Below are 14,869 nucleotides of genomic sequence, written 5' to 3' on the forward strand. Positions count from 1 at the left end.
AATAAAATAAAATAAAAATTGATGAATAAGAAAACTAGTAAGTTGGACAAAGGGTATAGTTTAGAGGTAGAGCTTGCTTACCATGTGCAAGGCCCTGGGCTCGATGCTCACAACATGGGGGTGAGGAGGGGAAAAAAGGAAATGAAAGGAAGGAAAAGAGAGAGAGAAGGAAAATGAAGACTTTAGAGATTCTCAAACTATTTGTGACAAACTATTTTTATTAAAATAAGAAAACTAGTAAGTTGGACAAAGGGTATAGTTTAGAGGTAGAGCTTGCTTACCATGTGCAAGGCCCTGGGCTCGATGCTCACAACATGGGGGTGAGGAGGGGAAAAAAGGAAATGAAAGGAAGGAAAAGAGAGAGAGAAGGAAAATGAAGACTTTAGAGATTCTCAAACTATTTGTGACAAACTATTTTTATTAATATTCTACTCAGTTACAGGTCTATTATTTTATAAAATACAATGAAAATAATTATTAGATAAATTAAAATGTTTAAAGCAAAGCTATATAAAACATAGGCTCTGATTTTTGTTTAATTCAAAAGATACAAAATTTCATACCAGGGGCTGGAAAGATGGCTCAGTAGTTAAAAGCACTGACTGCTCTCGCAGAGGATCCAGGTTTGGTTCCCAGCACCCACATGGTAGCTACGAACCATCTGTAACTCCAGTTCCACGGGATCTGAGGCCCTCTTCTGGCCTCCATGGGCATTGCACAACACAGGTGCACTTACTTACATTCAAGCAATACACTCATACACATAAAATAAAAATAATAAAATATTTTTTAAAGTAAATTCATTCCAATAAATACGGTCAGAGGAAACATATGTAGACAAAAGTTTCTACATGATAATCCTAATTTTTGCATTGAATGCAGACTAGTAACAAATAATCTGGGGCCTAGCCTTCTCAGTACCTCTGATTTATAGCAAAATGTTCACTAAGGAGAAGAGGGGAAAGAAGGGAAATTTCGGTAAAAAAGAATCAGTCTAGAGACTGACCCGGCGTAGACCCAGGGGAATGGAGTGCTAGGAGACACAGTAGCTCAGCTCAGTTTCTGCCTCAGCATGGAGCACACCACAGGAGGTACAAGGAGTCTCTCTCTCACACCCCCCACAGGAAGTATAAGAGGTCTCCCCCACTCTTATCATTCTTCATTTACTTTGACTCATTTTAGTAACGTTTTTCACTTTACCTCACTCTTTTCTATCTCTCTCTTTCTCTTTCTCTCTCTCTCCATGGCCATAAGGATGACTGCAAGTGTGCATATGCCGTGGTGTGTGTGGAGGTCAGAGGAAAATTTCAGGTGTTGGTCATCACCTTACACATAGTTTGAGACAGGTTCTCTTATAAGTCCACTACTGTGTACTCCAATACTCCAGGCTAGCTGGCCTGTGAGCTTCCAGCATCTCCTGTCTCTGGCTTTCATCTTCCCACAGGAGCACTGTGGTTACAGATATATATTACTGAGTCATATGTCACAAGGATTTTGAAGATGCAAACTCAGGTCCTCATGTTTGTATGGCAAACACCTTACTCACTGAACCATCTCCCCAATCCTCATTCCTTTTAATTGAATTTTTGTGAATTTCATGCATCTTGATCATATTTAGATCCCTCCCCTATCTGCAACTTCCATAGCCCCCCCCACCAGATTTCATACATCTGTCAAATATGTTAAGGCCTATCAAGCCCAGTTTCCAGCTCCAAACAACCCTAGGTGTGAGTCCATCCACCAGAGCCTGGTCAACCTATCTAGCATCACTCCCTTAAAGAAAACCAACTCTTCCTCTCCCAGTAGTCATCAGTTGCCAGTAGTTCCTCAGCTAATGTTGGGGCTTCTTACCCATTTCCTGCCTGCTATTCTGGGTTTTTGTCTGGGCTGAACTTGTATGGGTCTTGTGCATGTTGTTATTTATATGAGCAACTTCCCAGCTGTCTGGAAAACTATTTCCTTGTGTCACCACCACCCCTGCCCTACAGTCTTTCTACTCCCTCTTCCACAATGGTCCCTTGGCTCTGGGTGGCAAAGGTTTGATATGGGTGACCTGCCCAGGGACAAGCACTTTGCAGTCTTCTAGTCTCTCCACTTTGGTCAGTTGTGGCTGTGTTAATCACCATCTGTTGCATGAGGAAGCTTTGCTGATGATAGTTGAGAGATATATTAATATTCCTGCTTTGACCCCTGTCTCTTGATTGGTTAGTTCCTCCAATGGGCGGGGCCTGCTGCAGAGTGTGGACTATGGGGGTGTGGCTGGGAGCCACCTTGGAAAAGAAGCCCCGAGCGGAGTCAGAGAATCCGCTAGCCCTGGGGAAGCGTGAGAGCTGTGTGCACGACAGCTGAAAGACAGAATGGACTGACTTTTAATGAACCTGAGGCGATCACTGGCCCCAGAGGCATGAGAGAATTATGGGCGTGGCACAGTCTGATAAGGTGGGCTCTGAGGCACGGCGCTGGGTTAGGTACTGGGTACTCATTCATTTGTAAGTTATTAAATACACTTAAAATATAGTATATGGTTTGTCTGATTGCGCAGGAGACCCAGAGAGAACCCCACCACATTATTCATTTTCAGTTACATCAAACTAGTAAGAAATCATCAAGTAGACATTTTCCCTAGAGTTAAATATGTACTTAAGTTTCCCATTTTTATCATCTGAATAAACCAAAGTATCTACTACAAAAATACCTGGGCTAGTTTATACTGATTTGAGTCGGCGTGAAAGAATTTAAGGCCTTGTGAAAGATCTCAGATATGCTATCTATACTTTGACATCTCTTTCCTTTTCTTTTTCCTCCTCTTCCTCCTACTTCTTCTCCCCCATCCCTTTTGCCCCTTGCTCTTTCTACTTTTTTTGTGTGTGTGACTGTGCCTTGCTATGTAGCCCAGGCTGGTCTTGAGCTCTCCATCCTCCTGTCTTAGCCTCCCAAGTGCTAAAATTGTAGATTTTGGCCATCACATTTGGCTATTTGTAGAAATATATACATACACACACGCACACACACACACACATCTTTTCAATTCCCACTTTCAACTTACCCACACTTCTGAAACCTTATCCTGAAGTATAGCTACAAGAGAAGAACTAGGGGAAGGTGAATATCTCAAAAATATGTTTAAAATCTTCAATATTTAACCAATAAGTGATCATTCCTACTGTTAATACAAGACATCTTCTTTGAAGCAGGCTTCTCTTTTTGTTTTTTGTGATGCTAGGGATTGATGCCTGGACATAAAAGCTAGCAAGTGTTCATCAGCTGAGCTGGATCACTGGTCTTTTCCTTTCTAGAAGCTACCCTCTGGAGATCAGAGGCAAGGCCCTGTCCACCCACTTTGTACTGAGCCTCCCTATTTTGAAGCTTTCCTGTGCTCAGGAAAGTAAGGGGGAGAGATCAGCACTAGTTATCTGTGGTTCTGAGCTATACAGAAAAGTGGCCTGTTTGTATAAGGCCCCAAACTCTTCTTTTCCAGTTTTGTTGTTGATTTATCAAGTTAATTCTTTAAGCGTCTGCTTAAGGAGACATGACCTAATTGTGTCCAGAAATATTTTCCTATTTTATTTCTGAAATTATAGGCTTCAAGAATCTCCAGTAGATATTAATAAGCAAACAAGTGTATATTTGAAGTTAAATTATTTTTCTATAACTCATTTTGTTTCAAAATTAAACCACAAAATTAATATGTACTCATTCCAATAAGTTAAACAGTACAAAGATATCTAACAAAAAGTTAATAGCTCCTTCTTCCCACTTGATACTGGATTACCCAATATACAGACAAAATATCTACTCATGATACCCACAAATACAGGAAGCTTTTAACGTTTTTGAAAGAATGCTCATGCTCTAATATTTCAGGAGAAGCACCAAACAGGCGAACATGGGGAAAATCAGAAATGTTTGGACTTTTTATTTATTTGATGTTTTAGTGTTACATTTCCATTTATTTAGTTTGTGTATGTGTGTGTTGCGGGGGAGGCACGTGTGTACCATGGCGAATGTGTGGAAGTCGGAAGACAACTAACAAGAGCCAGTTCTCTCCTTCTACCATGTGGGCCTTGGCAATCAAGTCCAGGTCATTAGACTTTGCTGCAGGTGCCTTTATCTGCTGAGTCATCTCGCTGGGTGGGATGTTTTCATATTTTCATTACATTTTTGTAATAGATTGGTTGATATGTACAAGTTTTATACACACACACATATATATGTCAGTATTGCTTTTTATTCAACATATATAAGCATGTATATGTCTCATATAATTACCACTGTAGAATGATTTTTAATTTTTAAAGTATCCTGTCCTAGTTTGCTTTCTATTCTTGTGATAAAACACTGACCAGGAGTAACTTGGGGAGGAAAGAGTTTATTTAATTAATAAGTTGCTGCCCACCGTCAAAGGAAGCCAAGGCAGGAACTCAAGGCAGGAGCCTGGAGGCAGGAACTAAAGCAGAGATTATGGGGGAGTGTTGCTTACTGGCTTTCTTCCCCTGACTTGCTCAGCTACTTTTCTTCTACAGCCCAGGCCGACCTGCTCAGTGATGGCAGTGCTCACAATGAGCTAGGCCAGCCTACAGCAATTAACAGTCAAGAAATTTCCCCGCAGACATGTCCACAGATCACTCTGACAGAGGAAGTCCCTTGCCTGAGGTGCCTTCTTCCCAGGTGTGTGAAGTTGACAACTAAGCCTAACTATGACATACACTTAATTTTTAAAATAAATGTTTCCGTGTTTATACTGAGAAATTATGCTTATTTTGCAATCATTGTATTCTGTTCCAATGAACTAATAACTGCCTTGCTTAACTGTCCTCCCACTGTCAAATATTGACTAAATATCTCACCATCATTAAATTCATGCCTATACTTATATATCTATACATAGCTGCATAGCTGTTTTCTGTCTTCTGTTTTCTTTTATGGTGGTGAATGCTGAGCCCAGATTTTTACTCATGCTAAGCACATGCTCTACCACTGAGTTATGCCTTGGTCTTTCTTTCTTAAAAATGTGAGTTTGAGGCCAGCCTGGTCTACATAGTGAGTTCCAGGACAGCCTGGTCTACATAGTTACAGGATAGCTGGGGCTACAGGGAGACCCTGTCTCAAAAAAGACCAAAAAACAATTGTATTTTGGGTATAAATCACGGGAGAACTATTGTATCAAAACTTACAAAGACTTACATAACTCTTGCAATTTATGACTAAATTTCTGTGTTAAAATATTTCATATAAGCAAAAGGCAGACAGTTTACATACTGATTTTAGAAGTAATTTGCAGCCTGACCAGGTAAGAACAAGGATGATTCCAAGAAAGTGGGGAGGGAGCTACTGCCATTATCCTAGCAGGAGATGTATCTCTGGAGAAGAGAGATGGAGTACAGAGAAGGAAGTGAATATAAGGAATACTGAGGAGGTGGACTTGACAGGAAGAAGGAATGGTGGACTTGGGAGAGAGGAGGATGCTGAGGGCATCATGCACTGTGTCCTCAGTATCCAGCCCAGTAGCAACAGTAAGGGCACTCGGTAGCTTCATTATGTGAAGTAGAAAAAAGGCTCCTTGTGCCCTTGATCAAATGCATACTTCAGGCAGTGAGTCAAGGTTCCTATTTCCAAAAGGCTGGCCAGCATTTGTTTGTATACTAGAAATTGATGTATGGTTTTGGCTCTTTCTCTTTTGTTTTTTATAACTTCTACTACAGAATATTTTAAAATGAGGAGTCCTGAGAAACAGGAAATGGGAGATTTTGGAAAGAACTTGTGGAAAGAAGGACGATCAGGGCCAAAGCTGTGGACTTCCGCACAAGTAGATCCTGCATTCAGAAAATGTCAAGAACTCTGCATAGTAACCGGATTACAAGTTAAGCCAACTTAGCTGATCCCTAAGAAACCCGTCCTTGCTTAAGTCAAGTTCCTAAACTTTCAGTATCTCTCATTCAGAATGAGGAAATGCCTGCCTTCTGCTCACCTCCTGTCTGATCTGTGAAGAGCTGAGCAGTTTGTCCCCTAAGCTTTTGGCTCTGAATACTGGCCCTATAAAAGAGATCATGTGTGCCCACAGATGTTTGAAGCTAAAAGCTTCTAGAAAAATCCCCCAGTAGCTTTCTCCAGCTGGCTGTGCATTGCCTATCATGTACCTTGATTATATGCTTGTGACTCTGACTTGTGCTTATGTTCTTATCAAATGTTGTCATTTTGGGTTGCTACATCTGTCACACTGGGCTTCTGCACTCTGGGAGTTTTCTGTATGCTGGAGGGCAAGAGCCATGACTTATGTTTCTCTGTGATTCCCTTTGCTCAGGTATTATGTCTAGCACAACATGAAGACTCAGCAACTACCAGTGATTTCCAAGGTCAATAAAAGGTACTGTGTATCTCATCTTAGGAAACAAAATGTTTATTGAAATGCATGTAGATAAATTATCGCCAGCATAAAACTGCAAATGGAGTTTTCAACATAGGTTCCTTTTACTCATAAAATGAAGTGAGGCTTTTAAAGTCCATTGTCCCATAGGAAAAATATATTTCTCTGTTCAGATAGAGTTCTTTAAAAAAGCAAATCACCTTTGAAATGGCCTTTTAAACGTCTCCAGCCTATGAATATATAACAAAACAAAAGATATATTAAAAATATAACCCTGTTTAAAAAGAAGAATTAATTCTGAATGATTTAGAGGTAAGACACATGGAAAGCATTTATACAACTGAATCTCTAAATTTTTTCTATTTTATTAGTATATATTAATATGCTTAAGAAATAATTAAAACAACAACAAAAATAACCATGGCAAAATGACTACTGATCACAAAAAACTCCAAAATATAGTAGTTTTATTTTTTTATATATGTAGGGGAGAAGTGGAAATTTTGTCTCCCAAAATAAACAATTTTTAATAACTTTGAGTTCAGTAATTTGGAAATATAGTTTAAAATAAATTTTAATTCCATTTAAGGCTAAATATCATTTTAAGGAAAACTAAAATTAATAAATATAGTTAGGGGAGGTAGAAAGAAAATTTTTGGAACTTTGGACAAGTTAATAAAAGTTAATAGTTAATTCTTTATACTATAAAACTTTCAGGCAAATTGATTTATTAATATTCGATTTCTGCTTCATGTTCTACCCTGACCTGTTTGGCTCCCCCCATGTGATGCTGTTGTCCATCTTCAATGGAGAGTCTGTTGAACGGGATGATTTTCATGGTGGTCTCCTTCATGGAATACCAGCGGGATTTCCAAGTGGCCCAGATAATGCCATTGTCATAACCATTAGGAGTAGATGCTTTTGAGTAAGTGCCACCTGCAATAAGTGGTAGATATGCCTGTCATTAGTCTCACATTTAGATAAGAACCATCTAGTCTGGAGTATGTGGTCAGTTACATCAAGGTCACAGAATTTCCTACTAACTGAAAATTCCTCTAGTGATTCTAAAATCTCTGTGTATAATGAAAATAAATTATAGTTGAACAAACCCTTACAAATATGTTGTGCTTCGTGATCACACGCATTCTTTAATTTTATTCATTATTAGCAGGGCTGGAACACTGTCTCTCTCCTTAAGCTCATAATCCCAAATTCTAACTCTGGGAGTAATAATTCGGCACAATAATCAAACACCAGATATTACTCAGAAAGTAGATTTGTTGTAGAAGAGCCCATTCTAAGTGAAAGCTTGATAATATTCATAATAATACTAGTTGGATAATTGGCATTATCCAATTCCAGATTCAAATAATCATCTATATGATAAAAGGCTTACTATATCCACTATAATTCCTCATCTCTCTGTATCTGCTTATATAAAACCTTATATAAAACATATACTATACACTAATTCATTACCTAACAAAGCAGCCATACCTTGGTAATAAATCCCATTGAGATGGCCAGCATGACATTTGTTCATCCACCAGCCAGACCCATCCTGTTCTGCACAGTTGCCTTCAAACTTGTCATTGTCATTGTCCCAAGTGCTGAACTGCATGCCATTGTGGGATGTGAAAAACTTGTCACTAGAATCATCACCAAAATCAAAGCCGTCAAAGGCATCACCAGCATCTCCACCAATGAAGTAAGCATAGGTCAGGCGATATTTGTCGGCCTCAGGTCCCACCTTGAACATGGCATAGTCTGCAGTGCTGTGAACAGAGATGGCACATCTTGAGCCACAAGGCTGAAACAAACCCATGGAGCAAAGTTTCCTGTAAGTTTGGTACCAAGCAATGGATGTATGAACCAATCCAGAGCTCATCTCCACCACCCAGGATGGTTCTAGAAGCCTTTCAAAGAATCCCACTGAAAACTAAAAGCCACTTGTAGGATTTTCACATCAAATGGAAATACAAGAATAAATTCAATTCTTATTTTTCTACTTTCATTTAAATTGTTTAGCATTGCACATACATGATCATAGATCACAGTAATTATCTGCAATGAGTAACCAATAACTGATTCATGAAATTTGAAGGCGAAACAGCCTCTGTCACTCACACCTCTTGAAGTGTGATGGCATAAAGGAGTTTTCTTCTCCAAAGCAATGGTATACTGGGTAGAAAAGGCTTTCAAAGACATCAAAGAAGTTGTAATTCCTATGTGGCCCATGAAACCTGAGCCACAGAGTCAGAGAGACTTGCTCCTCTGGGGAGAATTGTGAAGGAAACCATATTTCTGTAGAGTAGAGGGCATGCATAATGGGCCTTTGTAAATGAACAGAAACGTCCAGAAGATATTTGATCTTCCCTAATCTCATTCTTGAGAAATGAAGGATGTGCTCATAGAAAAACGTCTGGTGATTATGATACATTTTGAGGCGTTAAAAAAATCTGTTTGAAAATGGAGTGTATTTCATTATTCCATAAATGTAACAAGAGAGTTAGATATTCTTCTTCACTTATATTAGGGATTTACTCCTCTAAATCCCAACTTCTGGGCCTAGCAGGGGCTAGAGATTGCTAAAAGAAGTAGTTAATTTTAGGGTAGCTCATGGTTTAATAGAATGAATGGTAATTAAATGAAGGGGAAATCTGGAGTCATGAAGAAGGATGGTTCCAGAGTCAAACTACCTCAATTCAAGCCAGGCCTCTGACATTTGCCAACAATATGATGCTGAGCAAGTTAGTTTGGAAAATAAGCACCTGTCTCTTGACATTGGCTATTTGGATTTGATTTAATTTAATTTCCTGCTCAATTGCTGATACGTATTTAAAGCTCAGACGCTATGACTCTGAATGTAAAGTAAGTAAATTGTGCCAGAGCATGCAGATTCATCCTGGAGACCCAGCCTTTGGGCTGCCCAAGAATCAAATGAACTCCTGGGAAGTGCCTGGATATGGCACTTGCACTTGTCTGGTTGGTTTTGCCATTGGTCCACTGACAGTTGGAAAGGGCACATTTAGCTGATCTCCACAACAAAAAGTTAAAGTCCCTCCTGCACCATACCTGGTTCTGCCGTTCCAGTCTTTGAGCTGCACTCTCAGTGCATATGGGATTGTGGACTGCATGCTTATCAAGTGAATCTTCTCATTTCCCAGCCAAAACTCTGTGGTGCCAGTAGGAGACAGGTGCCCAAACCCTTCTTTATACTGAATCCAGTTTCTCTTGAAATCCACACTGCCATCAAGTCTCTAATTATACACACAAGTGTGTGAACAAGAGGAGAGAATCGATTATCACATGCATATAAGGAGAATGCTAACAATATTCAAAATACGGAGGTCTGAGTCTGTCAACTGCCAGCTAAGTGGCCTAGGGCAAGCCACTCCTTTTCAATATCTACCAAACAGGAAGGATGATGCTGCGAGAATTACATTAGAATATCTATATCTATTTGAGAGTGCCTAGTACATGCTAAATTCTAAATTCTAAATTAATGATAGGTATTTTGCTTTTATGGTCGGTTTTTAAAAAGACCATGGAGAACTTCAGAACTCAGGTTTGTGACTCTCTGAGAGCCCCTGCAGAAGTTTGTAACACTGGAATGAAGTAAACGAGATAAAAAGCAGATTTGCAGTAGGTACCAGAGGCCAAAAAGGACTTTGCTCTAGAGCTGCCAATTGTATCCTCTGAGAGGCTTTGTCTTGTAATGGACAGCCTTGATCTACCTGAGGAAAGAGCCTCTTGTATGCTTGTTGCTAAAGAACTTGGCATATGTGACCATAAGTTGTGCAAGACCATAGACAGCATGGGATTGTGTCAAAGCACAGCAAAACCAGACCACCGGGGTTCAAATCCTGCCTGTTAATTTAGTTATACAGCTGTGTGATCTCGTGCCCCAGTTTCCACTTTTGCAAGTTAAGAGCAGTCTTTACCTCGCAAGGGTGTGGCAAGGGCTGAGTGCTTAAGAATCACAGATGCTTAGGGAAGTATAATGTAGGCCATTTATCAAATACATAGAGTCAGAAGAAATTACCCTCTGTAACACAGTCCAACCGTTTCCAGATCCATCAATTTCACAGTACACTAAGAACTGCTGCTGAGATTTTAAAGGCCGAATAAAGTAAAGTCCACTTTCTTTGGCACCCTTATTGGCAATGTCTTGACAATCTGAAGAAGAAAAGTAAAGAGAATTACTTCTGTGTTTGAAACCCAGGCAAGATGAGGCAAGCCTCGAATACTTCTCATCATTTCTTTTAGATTATTGTTTGCGAATCAAGAAAACTCCAGGCTGTTGGAATCCTCAGATTTAAGGGCTAGATGCTTTCCAAGCTCCTGCTATCTATGCATTGCAAGACGTACACCCGCCTTCATTGCGTAGATCACACACCTTTCCCAGTTGTGTCGCGGATTTGCACTGTGTCCTTGCAAGGCTCCTGGCACTGCGCTTCAAGTTGGCCTACCTTCTGTTTCAGGTTTGTGATCTTCTGATTATTTGAATTATATATTTCCTGTAAATATCTAAACAGAAAACAAAAAACAAACAGGAGATAAGAATGCCTTTCAGAAACATAATTTTGTATTTTTTCTCAGAAATGCTACTTTATTTTCTCAAGAATTCCTTTATGATAAATTACTTCCTTCTTGGAAAGTTGTAAAATTATATTACTAAATTTAAGTGTTTTAAAATGATAATCTTTGGGGGCAAAAACCAAATCAGTTTCAACAGGAATATAGTTGTGGCTTTTATACCTAGAATGGGGAAGACAGTCTCAACTTTGAACACAAATAACAAAGTCCCTGTCAATAAACAAAGGGGACTGCAAATGGCCCTCTGACTTTTACCTTCTACATGAGGAGCATCAGGTAATTACCTATGTGAGTGGTGGGCCTGTCTAAGGGAAATTGGAGGCAGGCATTCACATGTGCTGTTCAGGAGTTTTCACCTGTTCTATGAGGAAGGTACCTGGGGCATTACTGTGGATAAAGCAGTAGTCTTTTCCTTCTTAGTGTTTCTTGTTATACAACTTTAGGGGAAAGCTTGGGGAAAGTATAAACTCTGCCATGGTCATTTCTCTAGGGTTGCTTATAACTATTCAGAAATGATAGATAACTATACACAATGCACAAACCATTATGTCTTTTTTTAAAGAAAAGAGAGAGAAATGATTAGACTCGACCACTTTCTTCTGTCTTAGAAATTTCTCACAATAATCTCCTTCTACTTTAAGGATGGGCAAAAATAATGGAAACTATAATGCTAAACATAATCTTAACAATAGCCACAGACTTCATCCCAGAAAGGGAGAAACAGCTCCTAGGCCACTTCATCTCGGTTTCCCAAGAGGCTGCGAGATCAATTTAAACAATGAAAAGAAATTAAAACTGCACCTGAGATTTCACACGCTGATGGGGTAGAGTCTGTAGTAAGATGAGGTACAGTCTGTGGTAAGATGGGGTACTGTCTGTAGTAAGATGGGGTAGAGTCTGTGGTAAGATGGACTATAGTCTGTAATATACTGGGGTACAATCTGTAATACACTGGGATACAGTCTGTAGCATGCTGGAGTACAGTTTATAGTATGCTGGGAGTATAGAGGACAGGAGGAGAATGTGCAATTGTAAGTCGTCATCTTGCAGTCAAGGAGCCTCGGGATGGTCCCTAAATTTAGCATGCTAAGACATATTTTTTTTCTGCTCCCACTTCAATGTGAGTTACTACAATACCCTTCTCATTTCTTCACACAGATTTGCTGACACATTTATAGAAAATTTTATTTTCAGCACCCAAATTACAATGTATTTGATTTTTTTACTCTAAGGGGATGGGAACATTTAGGTAGATACAGCCAGAATGGCATTTAAAGACATCTAGAATAACCTTCCTCCAATGAGATTACATATATCCCAGTACAAATCATTCTGCACTAAAATCTCCTACCTCTACTGGGTTAATGTTAATTTGATATCAAAAATGAAAAATACATTCCAAGATTAATTCCAGTGAAATATGGAATATTAAATACAATCCAAATCCAAATCTGCCTTGGAGAATGAATTAAAACCCAAACACTTACCGAATACTTGACTCATGTGTTAATATCATCGCTTCATATTTCAGAATTTCTTCTACCATCTTTTTGGACTTCTGGGTGGCACCGTCTATCACATCTGTAATATACGATCAGAAACAAAATCACTTAAGCAAACAGCACAACTAAAAGCAAAAGAAGAACGCCCCAGTTGGCTTTCACAGGCAACAGCGCTCAGTATCTCACTTGGCTTCGGGGGTGCATCCGGGTTGTAGTGGATCTGGATTGCTTTGATCAGTTCTTTAGCTTCCGTGGTTCTGTTTTCGGCTCTATGTAAAATGTCTTCCAGAGTCTGGAGGTCCTTGTCCACTTCGGTTTGGTAGGTGGACAGGAAGTCTGCAATACCGCAGGTGGTTGGACAGTAACTACCCTGCAAATAAACGAGGTAACTAGCATTTTGGGAAAAAAAAATCAACACTTAAGACCTATCAGTAAACTGAGTAAAACTGTTTCCCCAAAGTTCCAAGCATCAAATGACATTTGTGAAAGAATTGCTCTGTTTTTCCACTCCCACCTCCAGTTCAAAGAAAGTGCAGAGCATAGAAACTACTTACAAATCTTTCATCTAGGATGCAGCAGTTGTCCTTGGTAGCAACAAGCTGATGGAGAAAAACACAGAAAGTTCATTAATGGGCTCTATGGTTTCTCATTTTTCATTTTAAACAATATGGTTCCCAAAGCACACTTACTGCCAGGCCTGTTGGACAGAGCAATGAAAGCGAGAAGCAGAGAAAGAAACTCTGGGGTTTCAAGGACCAACTCATGATGTCTGGGTGCCCGGTGCTGCGAGCCCTGTACAGTCAATCCTGTGACCTCTTGGGCGCTGCTTGATCCTTTATGTGTGTCCCTTGCCTGGGTGGGACTAAGAGTGGCTGGTGGTGGTCACGGGGTTTCCTTACCAGAAACTTGGTCTCTTTTTGCTCACTCTGGCTCCCACCTGTGCTCAGTCAGCTTCCCAGATTTTGCACACAGGCATAAGCTCCTCCTTTTGGGCCCAGCCCAACCTGTCTCCCCAGTATCAGAAACATCTGCAAAGGCTAGCGAAGCATTGGCCGCTGCTCCGAGGAGGGAGGCTCTGTGATGCAACTGCTTCCCGCACGGGGCCAGGAGAGCAAACACCGAGCTCTGACCTCCCCAGGACAAACTCAGACGGTCCTGGGATGGAGCCTGCGGCCACTACCTGAGTTTCTAAAAGACCTCTCTTAGCCCAGGGACATGATGCTGTTATTTTTAACTTGTGGTTATGACAGGAGGTGACTCCCCCACGCCCCATGGCCCACTTCAGTATTCCCAAGAGTAAATCATGCTGGAAATGGATTCCCGGCTGTGTTGACCCTTTTTCTTGGGCAATGCTCAGCGAGCTTTGGAATCAGCTTGTCTCTGGACTGGAAGAGAGCCCGGCATGGCTCCTCTCTGCCACAGTGGGAGGAGTCCACTTGCTTGTCCCAAAGCCCTATCCAGGTACCTGGCAGGAAACCCTGGACCCTGGGAAATCCACCTCCCACATAGCTGAGCAGAAGCCCTCTGAAGGAGAGGGGTGAGACGACAGGCAACTAGTGAAGGTTCATTATCTTTGCTGGGAAAAGGCACCTCCCATCTGTAACTGACAGGTGTGCTGCCTCACTGTGACTGATGTCCTTGCTTTTGCCTCCTCATTCTCACCAAGCTTTCTGCAAATTACCACGAGGGAAAAAATCATCTAATTTGAAAGAAATGTTAGTACTTTCGTATTTGACTCTAAGTATTTACAAAGGCATATCTACATTTTGACTTAAGAACAATGACAGATGTTTATTCTCTGTAACAGGTCAGTAATCATTTTAACAAAGTGAACTCATCAAATCATAGATGTGGTCATTCCTCTTACTTAACTGATCTCCCTCCATGTCATCACTTCCTGCTGCAAGCCATTTGTCAATCTCCCTGAAATAGAGCTCTGATTCTGACAGTTGCAGGGTTAAACACCTTCAGCAGCTGCCTTTTCCCAGCATAGTGAATGGAAATAGCACAGATGCACATTCTGAGACTTGCTGCTTTTTCTGTGTTGCTGGCATTTCTTGTCTAACCAAAATGCATCACACAGCACCCCTGTCTGTGCACCATGACCACGTAGTGCTATTTCTAATTGTGTTTTTCTTTTACTCCATGTAGTTCCCTCTGCCTGGTTTGCCTCCAGAGGCCAGAATTTCTGGCTTTCAAAAGTCCCACATAACTGAAAAGTCCCTTTTCCTTATTCCCACTCCCTCTAACACAGCACTACCCCAAAGCCCAGGAAACAGATCTACCTCTTTTGTAGAATTTCTAACTACATTCCATTATACACATCCATGCCATATCAACCTGGTCAGTGGAGATTTATTTTTATGGCTATAGCACTTAGCAGAGCAATATTTAACACTCAACA

General features: G+C 40.4%; 1 protein-coding gene across 2 annotated transcripts; it reads right to left on the reverse strand.

Moving 5' to 3' along the window:
• Positions 1–6,374: 6,374 nt before the first annotated feature.
• Positions 6,375–13,405, reverse strand: Fgg (fibrinogen gamma chain). Of its 2 annotated transcripts, XM_008854289.3 has the most exons (10): positions 13,155–13,405; positions 13,020–13,064; positions 12,652–12,835; positions 12,451–12,544; positions 10,764–10,894; positions 10,410–10,543; positions 9,440–9,624; positions 7,862–8,139; positions 7,131–7,300; positions 6,375–6,594 (listed from the first exon to the last, which is right to left on the reverse strand). In XM_008854289.3, the coding sequence occupies exons 1-10, from the start codon at positions 13,227–13,229 to the stop codon at positions 6,580–6,582; spliced, it is 1,311 nt and encodes a 436-aa protein (XP_008852511.1). In that variant the 5' UTR covers positions 13,230–13,405; the 3' UTR covers positions 6,375–6,579. The 2 variants fall into 2 exon arrangements, with proteins under 2 accessions (XP_008852511.1, XP_008852510.1); XM_008854288.2 differs by lacking the exon at positions 6,375–6,594 and having other exon boundaries at positions 6,921–7,300; positions 13,155–13,310.
• Between the last annotated feature and the right edge of the window lie 1,464 nt (positions 13,406–14,869).

Source organism: Nannospalax galili, unplaced genomic scaffold (assembly GCF_000622305.1).
Source record: "Nannospalax galili isolate Female #2095 unplaced genomic scaffold, S.galili_v1.0 scaffold305, whole genome shotgun sequence".
NCBI lineage: Eukaryota > Metazoa > Chordata > Mammalia > Rodentia > Spalacidae > Nannospalax > Nannospalax galili.